The 16,894-nt window shown below is 41.0% G+C and overlaps 1 protein-coding gene across 9 annotated transcripts in view; it reads left to right on the top strand.

The window, feature by feature from the left end:
- Positions 1-16,894, top strand: part of SYNE1 (spectrin repeat containing nuclear envelope protein 1) — a gene marked incomplete at its 5' end in the record, with an annotated part of 433,140 nt that overhangs the window by 188,555 nt on the left and 227,691 nt on the right. For 7 of the 9 annotated variants that reach the window (XM_080941779.1, XM_080941780.1, XM_080941776.1 and 4 more), the window contains 4 exons: positions 726-898; positions 3,805-4,114; positions 5,620-5,784; positions 7,397-7,753. In XM_080941779.1, the coding sequence (XP_080797905.1) occupies positions 726-898; positions 3,805-4,114; positions 5,620-5,784; positions 7,397-7,753 (1,005 nt within the window). Of the gene's footprint in view, positions 1-725; positions 899-3,804; positions 4,115-5,619; positions 5,785-7,396; positions 7,754-16,894 lie in introns of those variants that run through there. The other 2 variants (XM_080941784.1, XM_080941783.1) reach the window with 1 other exon arrangement.

Here is a 16,894-nt window from a genome sequence, read left to right as displayed (position 1 = left end):
GCAGGAGTAGACAGGAGGTGCACAGATACGTGAGTACTTGCCTATGGAGTTGTAATTCCTCAGTCACCAAACACCTTTGTTTTTGAGACTCTCTCATTAGCCCAGAGCTCCTATAGCAGGCTAGGCTGGCCAGCCAGGAAGCCTGGCTCTACCTCCCTCTGCCTCCCCAGAGCTAAGAATACAGGCACATACCACCACTCCCAGCAGATTTTTTAATGTATTTACTTTCTATCCCATCCACTGCCCACAGTCACCCCCTCCCACAATCCTTTCTCCTATTTCCCTCCCCTATCCTCTCAGCAAGTGTCCCCTTTCCCCTGGATACCCTCCACCCCATGCTATCCCACTGAGGGCAGACAAGGCTGTGCAGCTAGAAGAACATATCCTATATACAGGCAACAGTGTTTGGGACAGCCTCCACCCCATTTCAGTTGCTCCAGACCCACATGAAGAACAAGCTGCACATCTGCTACATATGTGTGGGGAGGCCTAGGTCCAGCCTGTGTGTGTTCTTTGGTTGGTGGTTCAGTCTCTGAGATCCCCAAGGGTCCAAATTTTTATGTGAGTTCTTTTATGTGGGTTCTGGGGCTTAAACTCAGATTTTCATGCTTGCAAACTGAACTCACTTCAGACCTCAGCCTCTTAGTTCTAGGAAGCAGCCCCTTGTTTAGCATAGGACATTTTTCCAATTCCCACTGACAGACATTTCCTTCTCTCCCCACCAGGACATTCTCCTTATGAAAGGTGAAGGAGAAGTAAAGTTGAATCTGGCCATTGGCAAAGGGGACCAGGCCTTAAGAAGCAGCAACAAAGAGGGTCAGCAAGCGATTCAGGATCAGCTGGAGATGCTCAAAAACGCATGGACCGACATCATGAGTTCGGCTGTCCGTGCGCAAAGGTGCAACAACCTTCCCTAAGCGCTTATTTGCCCAAACAAAACCCAGCAGTTCTAGGCAGCCTGCAGTGGAATTACTGAGCTTACTATTTTTGCTATGTGCTGGCGTTGCCTATCTTTGCCTGTGTTCCATTCCCCATGGGGCAGAGACTAGTGCTGGTATGTTAGTGTGCTAGGCTTCTGTGTTTTTGTTTCAAAATATTTTTGTCCGTTTCCCCCAATCCCACAACCTCCAGTATCTCTCATGGAATCTTGCACATGACACAAGCTTGGGAAATGATCTCATTTGAAGTCTAGAATATTTGAAGACCATTTAATAATAAGCCAAGGGGTAATAGCTCTTAGCCGTTTAAAGGCACGTGCAGGGAATTGTCAGCAAATTGTAGTGCTGGTGACTGAGCTTAAAGCGTATGTCTGCTCCTCACCCTGGAGTTATCACACCGAGCTGGTGGGGTAGGATGTATGTGTCATCACAGTGATAACAGATATTCAGATGGTTAGTGGCCAAGCCTCAGAGAGCTGAAATTCTACAAAGTGAGGAATGTTCTCATGTGGCCAGTCATTAACCAATTCTGAAGTCTTTAGAGCTGTTACATTATGGTCTGATCCCACCCAGATGTGGAATCTAAAGGTGACCCAGTGACGTTCATAATAGTGTGGTGATTACTGGAGACCAGAGGCATGTCAAGGAGACAGGATGGGAAAAGATGCTCACTGCGTACAGATGTAGTTAGATAAGAGCCAGAAAATCTTCAGTGCCCCATACTCATCACGATAAGGAAAGATCACAACTACGTAGTACACATTTCAGAAACCTAGAATGAAATGTAATGGGGAGTCTCACCATAGAATGAACCTAGAGCTCTGTCAAGAAAGGATGTGCTTAATTTCATTGAAACACATATCCACGCATCACAATACAATATGGCCCCATTAATACACACAGCTTTCTGTCATTTAAAAATTAATCTTAGTTGATAGGAAAGAAGGAAAGAAAGAATGAAGATTGGAGAGGAAGGGAGGAAATGTAGGCCTGCCCAGTACCGGTTACTGATGAAGAGGTAAAGAAAAGAATTGTGTCCTTGTTTGTTATGGACATAAGCCTTCACCTTTCCTGACTCTTCTCTCAAATTATCAGTACATATCCAGCTGTCTTGTTGGATAAATAACTACCACTGAGGATTAGACTAAAACACACCCCAGAATTCATAATCTGGAAGCTTTCTGCTATCTAGTAGAGCCAGAAGTGGGCCTCAAAGTGACCACAGCACATATATAAACAGGAGATGGTGTAGCATTGCAGGTCAGAAAATGCACCACAGCTGTCCCCCGCTATGCAGGCAGTGACAGGGATACCCAACATCATCTAACAAATCAGATTTGTTTGCTTGGTTCTTGATTTTCACAGTAAGAGGAAGTGGCTTTCTTTGCAAACAGGACATTGCATCTCAGTCATAACTCCCAGTCATCAGCAAAGAAAAGAATCAGATTCTCTGGGGCTCTCCCATTCTATAGTAAGCTGTAGAGCATAAATAACTTCCCTGTGGTTGGCACTGGGCCAGCTTTCAGCTTTGTAGAACAGAATAGGGATGCAGGGCATTTTTTTTCAGATGTTACAGTCAAATGTTATATCCAAGAAACATATTCAGAGCTCTGACTCTTATTTTTGGCAAGAAATTAAATCTGACAGCCACATGCTGGGTGGTTTCCTTGATGCAGTGATTATGGCAAACGATGAGGCAAAGCAAAATCTTTTTTGCCTGCTAGGAGATCAGAGCTTCGGAGAAGTATACATTCCAGAGGCTCTGACTCAGACTGCAATTACCAAGCGTTTTCAAAAGACCCTGACCTGTGGCAGAAGAAGGTGATTCTGGTGGCTTCAGGAGTATGACATTGATTTGGACTTTTCAGAAACTCTCAGGAAGGATAGGACTCTTTGAACCTACGAGTCTGACATGAAACATACTAATACAGAAGGAACAATTTGAGCAAGTGATGGAAGGCTGTTGACTATGTTATCCTGATTGCAGAATAGCGGGTTTCTAGGCAAGAGATGCTAGAGGCATTCACTCAGCATGAACATAGTATAGTCTGTGTTCTGGTCTATTAATTACTTCCTAGCAAGCTACAGGTCTTGAGTTTGTGTGGTGGTGGTGTCGGGAGATGACTCAGAGAGAAGATTAAAGTAAGGGGTGGGGGAGACAAGGAAGCAGGGAAGGATAGAGGAAAAAAAGGGAGGGGGGAGGGGAGGGAAGAGGGGAGATTATTATAAAGTACAATAATAGGAGCCTTTCCTTAAGTCATTCCGGAAATCATTTATTTTTTTCTATTAGGAAATATGGTGACCCAACTGTTAAATTTGTCACTATGTTTCCCATGAGTCTTCACACAGTTATGTGGTTAACACAAAAGAATTGGTCTTTATGGGGTCATTGTCTTAAACCATAGTATTTACCCAGGCAAAATACCTCAAACTTAGTTGTGAGTGAACAAGTAATTTCATCTGATATTAGTAATATAGACTTTGTACGAGAAAATTTGAGTTGGTGTGCACTAAGCAGAACTCAATTGCCAGTGTAGTACTGAGTTTTGTAACCACAATGTAATATATGAATTATCTGTTCAGTTGAGACAATTAGCATTTGGAAGATACATGTCTAGATGTATATGTGTGTTTTTGTGTGTGTGCACATAGCAGCTTGCTTAAAATTCTAGCATATATTAACTTTGAAATCACCATACCCTAACTGTGGCCAATAAAAAAGTTTCTCCCTGTCCTCAAAAGAGACATTTCATTATGAGGACACTCAGCAAAGCACTTTAAACAGACCTGTCGACCCTGTCATTGTGTTTTTGGTAGAGACACCAAAATTGAAACTCAGTTTCACAGTGTGTGACACTCATTTCAGCACCTTGGAGTCTGTGATTGACCAGTGGAATGACTATCTAGAGAAGAAAAGCCAGCTGGAGCAGTGGATGGAATCGGTGGACCAGAAAGTAGAGCATCCTTTACAGCTGCAGCCCGGACTCAAGGAGAAATTTTCCTTGCTGGACCACTTTCAGTCCATCGTCTCAGAGGCAGAGGACCACACAGGAGCTCTGCAGCAACTAGCAGCAAGGTCCAGGGAGCTGTACAAGAAGACCCAGGACGAGTGCTTCAGAGAAGCCGGCCAGGAGGAACTGAGAACACAGTTTCAGGACACAATGACCGTGGCTAAGGTGAGATACTTTAGACCAACTCAAAAGCTCACGGTACAGGTAAGGAACCTCTTGTGGATTGGATTACTGAATCGGGCTAGTCTCAATCTATGGGTAAGTTAGGTAGGAAGGGATCCTATAAAGATCATTTTCCAGAATGGCGGGGAATAGAGGAGGCACACAGAAATACTGAAGGGGCGGCTGCCTGAGGAGGAAAGGGAGCCAGGTAAACTGCGGAGAGGACATTGGGAGGTCTATGGAGGAGGGGAATGAAAGAACCATGTGATGATGCCTGTGTCTGAAGGTGACATGACAAAGCCTGTTACTGTGTATGCTAACCTAAAGACTAAGAGAAACACAAGGACTCCCACGCCCTGCTCTCTCTGCAGTTCTGGGAATGTGGTCCACTTTTTATTCTTGTCCTTATTATCTACATCATTAGACTCACCCATTTTCCTTTCAAGACTGAGCATCAACTGTTAGTCTGTGTTTCCCCTGTGTTGCCCTTTGTTATTTTAAATGTGATTTTTCTTATGTCGCAGATTCCAACCTGTGTAAACAAATTTATTGATCCAGTAACAAAAACCTGTATTTTCTTATTCTCTAGGCATGTGTGTGTATGTAAATGTATATATGTTTAAATTTTGAAAAATTGAAAAACATTATACATATGTGTGTGTGTATATATATATACATATACATGTGTGTGTATATATATATACATATACATGTGTGTATATGTATATATGTGTATATATATATATATATATATATATATATATATATATATATAAAATTTGCTTTTACATACTGGTGAAGGCTATAGAAGCCCAATAGTGGGGATTTGTGTTTGTTTTCACTTTAGTTTGCCTTTTGAGAAGTGTGATTTGTCAATGCTGTCATTATCAACATAAATGTTTTTGTTTACCCTTACTTTTCTCTTTGAGTCAGAAGGATGCAATTTTGAACTCTGAACCCTAACTCTTTTTAAATGTGTGCTCTGGACATGCTACTAGCCTGTCTCTTAGCTTATGCATCCCCCACCGGTGGCAAAAGGTGCATTGAAAAATGTTGCTATAAGTAATGATAAAGAGAAGAGTGCTAATTATAACGGTTTTGATGAATTAACTTGCAAGAGCTAATAGTCAACATCTATTAAGCATGGCTCTTTATGCAATGCTACGAACTACAACTTACTCAACTTGAAGAAAATAGGTTTTCTCAAAGTTTTGCAGTGTTAGATTTATAGTTTCTTTCTTTCTTTTTATTTTGAGAGGAAATTTCACTGCATATTCGTGGCTGCCCCGGGAGCTCCACATGTAGACCAGGGTGGCCTCATACACAAAGAGATCCGCCTACCTCAGCTTCTTAAGTAATGGTTTCTTCTTAAAATATTAAATGCAGGGGGAATCCAAGAGTAAAACTGAAGTCTTCTGAGCTACCTGAAAACTTCTCCCGAGTGTCTTTTCACAGTCTCACGGTCGCAGTGACCAGGACTGCTCATGTGCTTTCTCTTTGTTAACTAGGAGAAAATGAGAACAGTAGAGGACCTTGTGAAAGACCACCTCATGTACTTAGATGCTGTCCAGGAATTCACAGATTGGCTCCACTCAGCAAAGGAGGAGCTTCACCGGTGGTCGGACACATCCGGGGATTCATCAGCCACCCAGAAAAAGCTGCTGAAAATCAAGGTGAACATCGGGGCCGATATTTTCCTTCATTGAGTCACAGGTCCTTCAGTGTGGCGGCAGATTTGTGATAAGGACTGGGCAGATAATCTGGGGTTTTTTTGTTTGGTCTGTTTGTTTGTTTTTAATGTTTTCTTCCTGGTTTTAGTTGGTGCCTTATTATAAGGGCATCAGTAATTCTAAACACAAAGTTTAAGAAAATAGTTGCAAGGAGTTTGGTTCCACATATGAACACATTGTGCTTTTGCCTGTATGTATTTCGATATGCAGGCGTACATATTGCTGTAGTAGGAGAGACTAAGAAAACAGTACCCTACTGGGCTGACAAAACCCCTGTAGCCAGAGCTTAAAAGTTGTTTCAAGTTTAGGCTCTGGAGCAATTTTTCCCTTCCAAACCACTAACCACTCTACGTACTGATAAACAAAGATGACTCTCAGAATCCCGATACCAAGAAAGGCCCACTACGTACACATAAACTACTGTATGTAAGAACACTTAACATGTGTAAAGTTCAGTCTCATGTTATTGTGCCTTTGACTCCCATATCATTCTGCACTGTAAGTGACATGCACCGAAGTGTGCCTCTATTGTTTGTACACATGAGAAGACAGACTAGCCTTAAGTTAATTACTAGTCAGAATAGCCATTTTGTCTAACACATCCATGATACGCCTGTGAACTCAATGCCCTGCTTTTCTGCGGTTAGCTTGTAATTGGTCTTGCTTGTTACTCCTTCTTTCTGTCCCTAATGATCTCCTTCCTTTCTACCTAACCAGGACTGAAGACCTAAGTGTGCATCAACATTGACAAAAATCCAGCCTTAGCAATACATGTTACAAATACGCATGCACCAGACGACCATTTTACCAAGAACGTCATTAGAAGCACTTATTTTTCCAGGACTCACCCTGACTTACCTATTTCACCATGAATATTCCAATTACATCATAACATCCTTTCTCTATGTGAGCCTCAGCACTAAACATGGTATCTAAACTGCCACATTTCTAGTGAAGGGTTCCCCTGCCCCCAGGGAGAAATGCCAGCAATAAACAAACCCAGGCTAGCGCTTGCTTTAAACTTTTAATTAAGTTCGCCTGTGAATTATTAATTTCAGTGGCCATAAAAATGTCTCCTTAGGTACAGAAATGTCTGCGATTGAGGAGGGCTAGTTCTCTTCTTGCTGTAGGTCAGCCCGACTCCCGGCAGGGGAGAAATGGTTTAAGCCACCCTTCTGCGGAAGATGATGGGAAACAGAGACCACAGAGAGGACACGGTTCGTTTGTCCATTCACATAAGGGGAGTAAGGCTTCCTAGGATTCTTTTTAGCCTATAGGAGCTGAACACCACACTTCCACATATCTGAATAGTGCCTGCCCAGCTAGCGAGGACCTCGAGACACCCTGCATGGTTTTGCAATAAGCCCAGACACTCCTGAGACTGACGCCTGCTAATATAACTCAGGAGATTGTAGACTCAACGACTCCCGTTCCCCGTGTACATTTCCTTAAACTTCACAGCAGGACAGAGTCCCGTTCTCTGCACACATACTGAAATCTGGTAGCCCAAGCCACTAAGGGCCGCCTTGGTTTCCATGGCAATATTCCATTACAGGAGCTGATAGATTCCAGAGAGATCGGTGCAGGCCGCCTAAGCAGAGTGGAATCGCTGGCCCCGGCCGTGAAACAGAACACAGCTGCCAGTGGGTGTGAGCTTCTGAACTCGGAGATGCAGGCCCTGCGCGCCGACTGGAGGCACTGGGAAGATTGCCTCTTCCAAGCTCAGAGCAGCCTGGAGAACCGGGTCAGCGAAATGGCCCTCTCGGAGCAGGAGTTCTCCGGCCAGGTGGCCCAACTTGAGCAGGCCCTGGAGCAGTTCAGCACCCTTCTGAAAACCTGGGTCCAGCAGCTCACCCTCCTGGAAGGCAAGAACACAGATGAGGAGCTAGTGGAATGCTGGCTCAAAGAACAAGTAAGTAGCCACCTTCCTGTTTAACGGTGGGGCGAGTAAGCGATCTTTCTTCGGCTCTTGTGGTTGCTAAAACTGAACTGTGTTAGCTAAGGGCAGCCCTCGGAGGCAGAAAAAAAGTATTCAATGAGTTTGCGAAGCGTCCTTTATCCTTTTCTCCTATAAATCAAACTTTGGTAAAAGTTGGCATATGTAGGAGGTAGGGGGGGGGATGCTAGTATGTCCCGTAGGAAACAGTCTTTCTCTGGTGGCGATATTTTACGCTCTTTCGGATGGTGTAAGAATTTGCAATACTGTATTCAGCCTTTCAGCCTGGAAAATGGCCTGTGGGCAGAGGCATAAATAGACAGCGAGTCATAGCTGCTTCTTTGCCAGTTAACTCTTTCAAACAATTAAGTGATTGAGTTTATAGCATTGAAAGGCACATTTGATAGCTCACTGGGGCACGGTTGATAATTTTCAGAGTGTCTGTTTATCCTCTTTGTGGTTTGGACAGCTGAACTTGAATTAGCTTGTTAACACACATTAACATTTGCTATTCTAGGGCTTAGAAAAAAAAAATAAAACTATTACACCCGCTCTTAGAATCTGTAAAAAGGAAGCAGAAAAGGGAGGACGGGCTGAAGTTTAACAATCTCTTCCTTCTTTGATTCCTCTTGGGTGCCTTGACAATGCTCCCAATATTTGCTGCTTTATAACGCTCAAAACCATGGCTGTCCTTAAAAGGAAGTTTAGTGAAGTCAACGACCCTGCTTCTATTTATGTTATAATCATTTCGAAATAGCGCCAGCCCATTAGGAAGTCACGGAGTATTTCCAGCGCTGTCTTGTTTAAATGAACTTTGGGGGATGGGGTGGAGTGGTAGGTGAGCTACCCTAGGAAATAAGTTTGTAACCACCTGGGTGCATTTTAGTGCAAATGTTTCTCAGCTGTTTGGAGTGTTTTCCTCCTGCCTTGCTCTGCCTTTTAGGCTTTAGTGCTGGAGTCAGGTCAGATCAGAATCACTTGGTTCTGCAGTGTGGGGACAAAAGAGGGGGGGGGGTACGGAGAGATAGAGGGGGGGAAGGAGAGAGAGAGTCTGGAAACTGTTCTATGGGGTCCAATTCTCTATATGTTAAAGAGGAAAGTATTCCTGCTCTTTTGGTTTCCCTTTCTTTCTGTTCTATTAGTGTGAATGAGAGAAATAGTAAAGAAAGGTCTGGTCGTAGCTAGAAATAATCCCTGCTTTCAGTGCTCATTCATGTTGGGACTGTGATTGGCTATTAGATTAGGACTTAAGGATACACGTGCTCATGCAATCAAACGGGGCTTCAGGTGTGCTGAGTCCAGGATGATAGGTGGTCCCTGCTGTCACATCTCTGACCCCAGGGCTGTAGACCCTGAGGTAAACAGAACATTGCCTCCTAACAGCCATTGCCAATAGCCGGTAGCCAATGGGCATCTAATGATAAATTTTGTATCTAGACTTTAAGCTAACTTCAGATTCCATGAGTATGTAACAAAGTGGTTTTAAAACACATGGGTTCCAGCTCTGGCAGCAACAATTCGCTGTTAGGAAGGTCCCACAACTGTGGCAATCACAGTAAACAGTACAGGCTATTGTGAGCCTTGGCCTTACGTCACCAATACATTCCCTTAAGGTGGATGATCCCTTAAGGTGGATGATCCCTTAAGGTGGATGGTGCACCGAGAGCATCTATTGACTGTATTTATAAAATTTCTTTTAAAGCTTTTGGTTTGTCAGCTTAGAAATGCTTCTTTTTTTTTTTTAAACTGGACAAAGAAAAGAATTCCTTTGGAGCTTGATGAAACCAAAAGCATATAAGCCATAATTTGTGGGATTATGAAATTGTGGATATGTTTTTAAAGATTCATTTTTTATTTATGTGCATGTACATGAACGTATGCACATATATGTACAGGTGCCCAAAGAAAACAAGGTGATTTCAGATTTCTTGCACCTGGTATTATCAGTAGCTGTGAGTCACTCAGTGTGGGTGTTAGGAAGCCAACTTGGACCCTGTAGGAAAGAAGCGACTGCTCTTAACCACTGAGCCATCTCTACAGCCCTGTGAATCTATTTTTAAGTGTAAACTTTGGCATAAAAATGTTTCAGGTTTATAATGTCACTTAATTTACTATTGGCCTACTTAAATCACACTTAATTTTTGGTAGATAATTACATTTCTTTAGTGTTCTTGATAATTCCCTTAAAAATACTCAGTATGGTTAAAACATTTTTTAAAAGGTTATGTCTAGGTTAGTCTTTAGAGGGTTTTAGTTGATATATTTTATTTACATTTCAAATGTTATCCCCTCTCCTGGTTTCCCGTCCAGAAAACCCCTATCTCTCCCCCCTTCCCCCTGCTTCTAAGAGGGTGCTCCCCACCCACCCACCCTTTTCCACCTCTCCACCCTGACATTCCCCTACACTGCCTCTTAACAGTCCTTGACAGTACCAAGGGCTTCTCCTCCCATTGATGCCCAAGAAGGCCATCCTCTGCTACTTATGCAGCTGGAGTCATATGTACTCTGGAAAGTGGTTTAGTTCTTGGAAGCTCTGGTTGGTTGGTATTGTTGTTCTTATGGGGTTGCAAACCCCTTCAGCTCCTTCAATCCTTTCTCTGACTCTTCCTTTGGGAACCCCATTCTCAGGTCAATGTTTGGCTGTGAGCATCCGCCTCTGTGTTTGTCATGCTCTGCAGAGCCTCTCAGGGGACAGCTATATCAGGCTCCTGTCAGCATGCACTTCTTGGCATCAGCAATATCGTCTGGGTTTGGTGGCTGTATATGGGCTGGATCTCCAGGTGGGGCAGTCTCTGGATGGCCTTTGCTTCAGTTTCTGCTCCACATTTCCTCCTGTGAATATTTTTGTTCTCTCTTCTAAGGACTGAAGCATCCTCACTTGGGTCTTCCCTCTTCTTTAGCTTCATATAGTCTGTGAATTGTATCTTGATTAACCCAAGCTTTGGAGCTAATATACAGGCATCAGTGAGTGCATACCATGTGTGTTTTTTTGTGACTGGGTTACCTCACTCAGGATGATATTTTCTAGTTCCATCCATTTGCTTAAGAAGTTCAGGAAGTCGTTGTTTTGAATAGCTGAATATCCATTGTGTAAATGTACCACATTTCTGTATTCATTCCTAGGTTGAAGGACATCTGGGTTCTTTCCAGCTTCTGGCTATTATAAATAAGGCTGCTATGAGCATAGTGGAACATGTGTCTTTGTTACATGTTAGAGCATCTTTTGGGTATATGCCAAGGAGAGGTATAGCTGGGTCTTTAAGTAGTACCATGTTCAATTTTCTAAGAAACGTCCAACCTGATTTTCAGAGTGGTTGTATCAACTTGCAATCCCACCAACAATTGAAGAGTGTTCCTTTTTCTCCACATCCTCTCCAGTATCTGCTGTCACCTGAGGTTTTTATCTTAACCATTCTGATTGGTATGATATACAATCTCAAGGTTGTTTTGCTTTGCATTTTCCTGATGACTAGGGATATTGAGCCTTTCTTTAGGTGCTTCTCGGCCATTTAATATTCCTCAGTTGAGAATTCTTTGTTTAGCCGTACCCCCCCCCCCATTTTTAATATGGTTATTTGATTCTCTGGAGTCTAACTTATTGAGTTCTTTATATATATTGGATGTTTGCCTTCTCTTGGATGTAGGACTGGCAAAAATCTTTTCCCAATCGGTTGGCTGACATTTTGTCCTTTTGACAGTGTTCTTTGTCTTACAGAAGCTTTGCAATTGCATAAGGTCCCATTTGTCAATTACTGATCTTGGAGCATAAGCCATTGGTGTTCTGTTCAGGAAACATTCCCCAGTGCCCATGTGCACAAGGTTCTTTCCCACTTTCTTTTCTACCAGTTTGCATGTATCTGATTTTATGTGATGTCCTTGGTCCACTTGGACTTGAGCTTTGTTCAAGGAGATAAGAATGGATTGAATTCCATTCTTCTCCATGCCTACCACCAGTTGAGCCAGCATCATTTGCTAAAAAGGCTGTCCTTTTCCCTTTGAATGTTTTTAGCTCCTTTGTTAAAGATCAAGTGACCAAAGGTGTGTGGGTTCATTTCTGGGTCTTCAATTTTATTCCATTGATCTAGCTGCTGGTCTCTGAACCAGTACCATACAGTTTTTATCACTGTCCCTCTGTAATACAGCTTGAGGTCAGGGGCAGTTTTTGCTGTCCTGGGTTTTTTGTTATTCCAAATGAGTTTTTAAATTTCTCTTTCTAACTCTATGAAGAATGGAGTTTGAATTTTGATGGGGATTGCATTGAATCTGTAGATTGCTTTTAGCAAGATAGTCATTTTTACTATATTATATATCCACCCACCCACTCCCATCTCCCTACCTCTGCACCTTCCTGCTCTGACATTATCCTACATTGGGGCATTGAGCCTTGACAGGACCAAGGGCTTCTCCTCCCATCAATGCCCAACAAAACCATCCTCTGCTATATATGCAGCTGGAGCCATGGGACCATCCAAGGGGAACTCTTTGGTTCCCCACTCTTCCACAAGGTTCCAGAGCATTGTCTGATGTTTGGCTGTGGGTCTCTGCATCTGTTTCTGTCAGCTTCTGGATGAAACCTCTCCGAAGACAGTTATGCTAGGCTACTTTCTGAAAGCATAGCAGTGTAGGCTTAATAGTGTCATAACCTAGCTTTCTAACACGGGATGGGTTGCAAGTTGGGCCAGTCATTGGTTGGCCATTCCCTTCATCTCTGTTTCATCTTTTATCCCTGCATGTCTTCTAGGCAGGACAAATTTTGGGTTGAAGGAATCTGTATGGGTTGATGTACCCCTGGTTACTGGAGGTGACCACTTCAGTCTCCACATCCCCCACTGATAGGAGTCTCAGCTAGGATCATCTTTCATAGACTCCCTGGAACCTCCCCCATCCTAGGTCTCCAGCTGCTCCCAGAGATGTCCCCCATTGATTGCCTTACCCTCTCCAACATCCCCTTTCCCAGCATCTGATCAACATACCCACTTCCCTCTTCACCCCATCTCCTACCCAGTTCCCTCCATCCATCCACTTTCCATAACTATTTTGTTTCCCCTTCTGAGTGAGATGCACCACACACACACACACACACACACACACACACATACACCCTTTCATAGGCCTTTCTTATTACTTAGTGTTTTGGGGTCTGTTAATTGTACTGTGGTTATCCTGTACTGTATGGCTAATGTCCACATATGTGTGAGTACAAACCATGCGTATCTTTTTAATTTTGAGTTATTTCACTTTGGATGGTAGTTTCTAGTTCCATCCATTTGCCTAAAAATTCCATGTTTTTGTTTTTAATACCTGAATAGTATTCAATTGTATAAATGAACCACGTTTTCTGTATCCATTCTTCAGATGAGTGACACCCAGGTTGTTTCTAGTTTCTCACTATTATAATCAAGCAGCTATAAACATAATTAAGCAAATATCCTCACGGTATAATGGGGCATTTTTTGAGTATATGCCCAAGAGTGGTATAGTTTGGTCTTGGATAGAATTATTTCCAAATTTCCGAGAAGCAGCCAAATTTATTTCCAAATGGGATGTACCAGTTTGTACTCCCACCAACAATGGAGGAGTATTCTCCTTGCTCCACATCCTCACCAGCATGTGCTGTTCCTTGAGTTTTTGATCTTAGCCATTCTGATGGGTATAAGATGGAATCTCACAGTCATTTTGGTTTGCATTTCCCTGATGACTTTACCTTGAACATTTCTTTAAATGTTTCTCAGCCATTAGAGACTCCTCTGTCAAGAAATCTTTCTTTAGATCTGTACCCATTTTAAACTAGATTGTCTGTGTCTAATTCCTTGAGTTTTTAAATATATTTTGCATATCTGTCAGATGTAAGTTTGGTGAAGTATTTTCTCATTCTGTAGGCTACAGTTTTTGTCCTGTTGACTGTGTCCTTTGCCTTACAGAAGCTTTTTCGTTTCATGAGGTCCCATTTATTAATTGTTGATCTTAGTGCCTGAGCAGCTCCTCACTTTTTCTTCTGTTAGATTTAGTCTGTCCAGTTTTAAGTTGACATCTTTGATCTTCTTAGACTTGGGTTTTGTGCAGAGTAATAGATGTAGGTCTATTTAAATTCTTCTACATGCAGACATCCAGTTAGAGCAGCACCATTTATTTGTTGAAGATGATCTCCCCTTTCTATTTTATGGTTTTGGCTTCTTTGTTAAATATCAAGTGTCTATAGATGTGTGGGTTTATTTATGAGTCTTTGATCTTTTCCATTGATCAATCTGACTGTTTCTATACCAATACCATGCAGTTTTATCACTATTTCTCTGTAATACATCTTTAAGTCAGAAATAGTAATACCTCCAGAAGTTCTTTTAGTGCACAGGATTATTTTAGGTATCTTGGTTTTTGTCTTTACATATAAAGTTGCAAATTGCTCTTTGAAGGTCTATAAAGAATTGTGTTGGAATTTTTTTATGGGAATTGCATTCAATCTATAGATTGCTTTTGGTAAGATGTCCGTTTTTACTGTGTTAATTTTACTGATCCATGAACAAGGGAGAACTTTCTATTTTCTGATCTCTTCCTCAACTTATTTCTTAGAGACTTGAAATTCTTGACATACAGGTGATTTACTTGCTTAGTCAGAGTTACAGCCAGCATGATATTTTGTATAACTTGTTACTATTGTATACATTTTGTGTCCCTAATTTCTTTCTCGTCCTGTTTATCATTTGTATAAAGAAGGTCCTCTTGGTGGAGACCAGCTCCAGCGCTCTGGTTCTATCTTGAAGGTAGCCAAGGATAAAAAAGTGTCTTTGATGGGGCAGGACTTGGTCTTATGGGAGATTAAGGTTGCTTTCTATAATAACTATTTACCTGTCTTTACTCTAAGTTACATTGACACCAGAAGCTACTTTACCTGTCTTAATTTCTAAGTTACTCTGAAGCTAGAAACTGAGCATATTAACACCTGCAGCTTAACCGGTGGTAGTGGGAGTGGGGGGGATGGTGGTGGTGGTAAATAAAGTGGTCTTTTGCTCTTTTCTCTACAGGTCCTCCCCTGTGCTGGGCCCTAAGGCTGAGAGTTTGTTTAACTCTTTGTCAGATAGAGAAAAGTTGCTCCACAGGAAGAAAAAGACACTTAAATAAAGATTCTAATGTATTTCTAAGATGAAATAAAAAGGGGGAAAACCCTATCAGACTATATGCTCTGACTGACAGCCCTCTTAATTTCTCTATTCTTTTAATTTCTAAATTACTCTAATCTGCTGCTGTTCTTCTGGTTCTCAGTTCTTTATATATTTTCTCAAAATGAATGATCACATGGTATCTACTTCAAAAGTTCACCACAGGTTTAAACTAAAATCAGATCATAAATTGAATAAGTTGTTTACAGGTGTTTTTATTAAGAGTAACTATGTAACTAGGTATTCGTTTTCTGTCACTAGCTCCAAAAATCATTTAAAGTTAAATATTATTCTCATGTCTTAGTTAACAATGAAGTTTTGTATACATAAATCCAGACATTATCTTCTGTCCTTGCACCTACAATAATTTATTTGTTCCCTTTTATGACCTTTGGTTCATTGTTTTACAGCTTTAAGTAAAGTATTCTAAATTGTAAATACTTTTTATCTTAGAAGCATCTTAACTCATGATACATGAAGACTGGCAGAGTTCTAATTGCAGTTTTCATATTTAATAGTATATATATATATATATATATATATATATAAATATATATATATAATACATTATACATTATATATTATACATTATATTATATATATGCCTATTATAAAGGGCTTCATAATAACTTGTACAATTATAGAAACTCTTATAGAATCATCATTAGTAATTAAAAAATAATCTATTTTTTTTGTATAGCATCACTACAAGATAGTACAACTGTTGATCTGCAGAAAATCTGCCCAATAGGTTGGGATAATGCCTAGGGATTATATATTAATTTAATATTGACCAGAAAAGCATATCAATAACAGGAATCAAATCCCGAAAATGTCATTCCTTCGTCCTTGCATGCAAAGGCTCATTCATCAAAGTCCACAGTGAAACCATTGCTAGCCTTTCTTAGCCTTTCCTAGATGGCTCCTGACAGCTACCCATTGTTTTTAGTTGATTTTGTACCCAGCCACTTTGCTGAGCAAGTTTATCAGCTGTAGGAGTTTTCTGGTAAAATTTTGAGGGCCACTTATGTACACTATCATATCATCTTTAAATAGTCATACTTTGACTTCTTCCTCTCCAGTTTGCATCCCCTTGATCTCCTTACCTTATTGCTCTAACTAATACTTCAAGTACTATGTTAAATACATATGAATCGAGAGGGCAGCCTTGTCTCACCCCTGATTTTAAGTGAATTGCTTTAAGTTTCTCTCCATCTAATTTGATGTTTTCTATTGGCTTGCTATATATTGCTTTTATTATGTTTAGGTATGCACCTTGTGTCCCTGATGTCTCCAAGACTTAACATGAAGGAACACTGGATTTTGTCAATGTTTTTTTTTTTTTTCAGCATAAAATGAGATGACCATGTGTTTTTTTTTTTTTTTTTTTCCAGTTTGTTTACATGGTGAGGTCTTGATGAATTATCATACACTGAACCCTGCAACCCTGGGATCAATCTTATTCGATTATGTTGAATGATGTTTTGATATGTTCTTTGATTCAGTTTGCAAGTGTTTTATTGCGAATTTTTGCATTAATGTTCATAAGGAAAATTGGTCTGAAATTCTCTTTCTTTGTTGAGTCTTTGTGTGCTTTAGATATCATGGTGACTGACCTCATAGAATGAGTATGGCAGTGTTCTCTCTGTTTCTATGTTGTGGAATAGTTTGAGAAGTATTGGTATTAGATCCTTTCTGAACATTTGGTAGAATTCCGCACTAAAGTTGTCTGGTCCTGGGCTTTACATTTTTCTAATTCTGTGGAGTACAGGATTTTGAAGTAAGACCTAATGATTCTTTGACTTTCTTCAGTGTCTGTTGTTCTGTCTCCATTTCCACTTCTGATTTTGTTAATTTGGATACTGTGTCTCTGCTTTTATTTAGTTTGGCTAGAGGTTTGTCTATCTTATTAATTTTCTTAGAGAATCAGCTCCTGGTTTTCTTGATTCTTTGTATTGTTTTC

Source organism: Micromys minutus, assembly GCF_963924665.1.
Source record: "Micromys minutus genome assembly, chromosome: 30".
Taxonomy (NCBI): domain Eukaryota; kingdom Metazoa; phylum Chordata; class Mammalia; order Rodentia; family Muridae; genus Micromys; species Micromys minutus.
The sequence above is the reverse complement of the archived record's forward strand: the minus strand, read 5'-3'. Positions and strand labels throughout refer to the sequence as shown.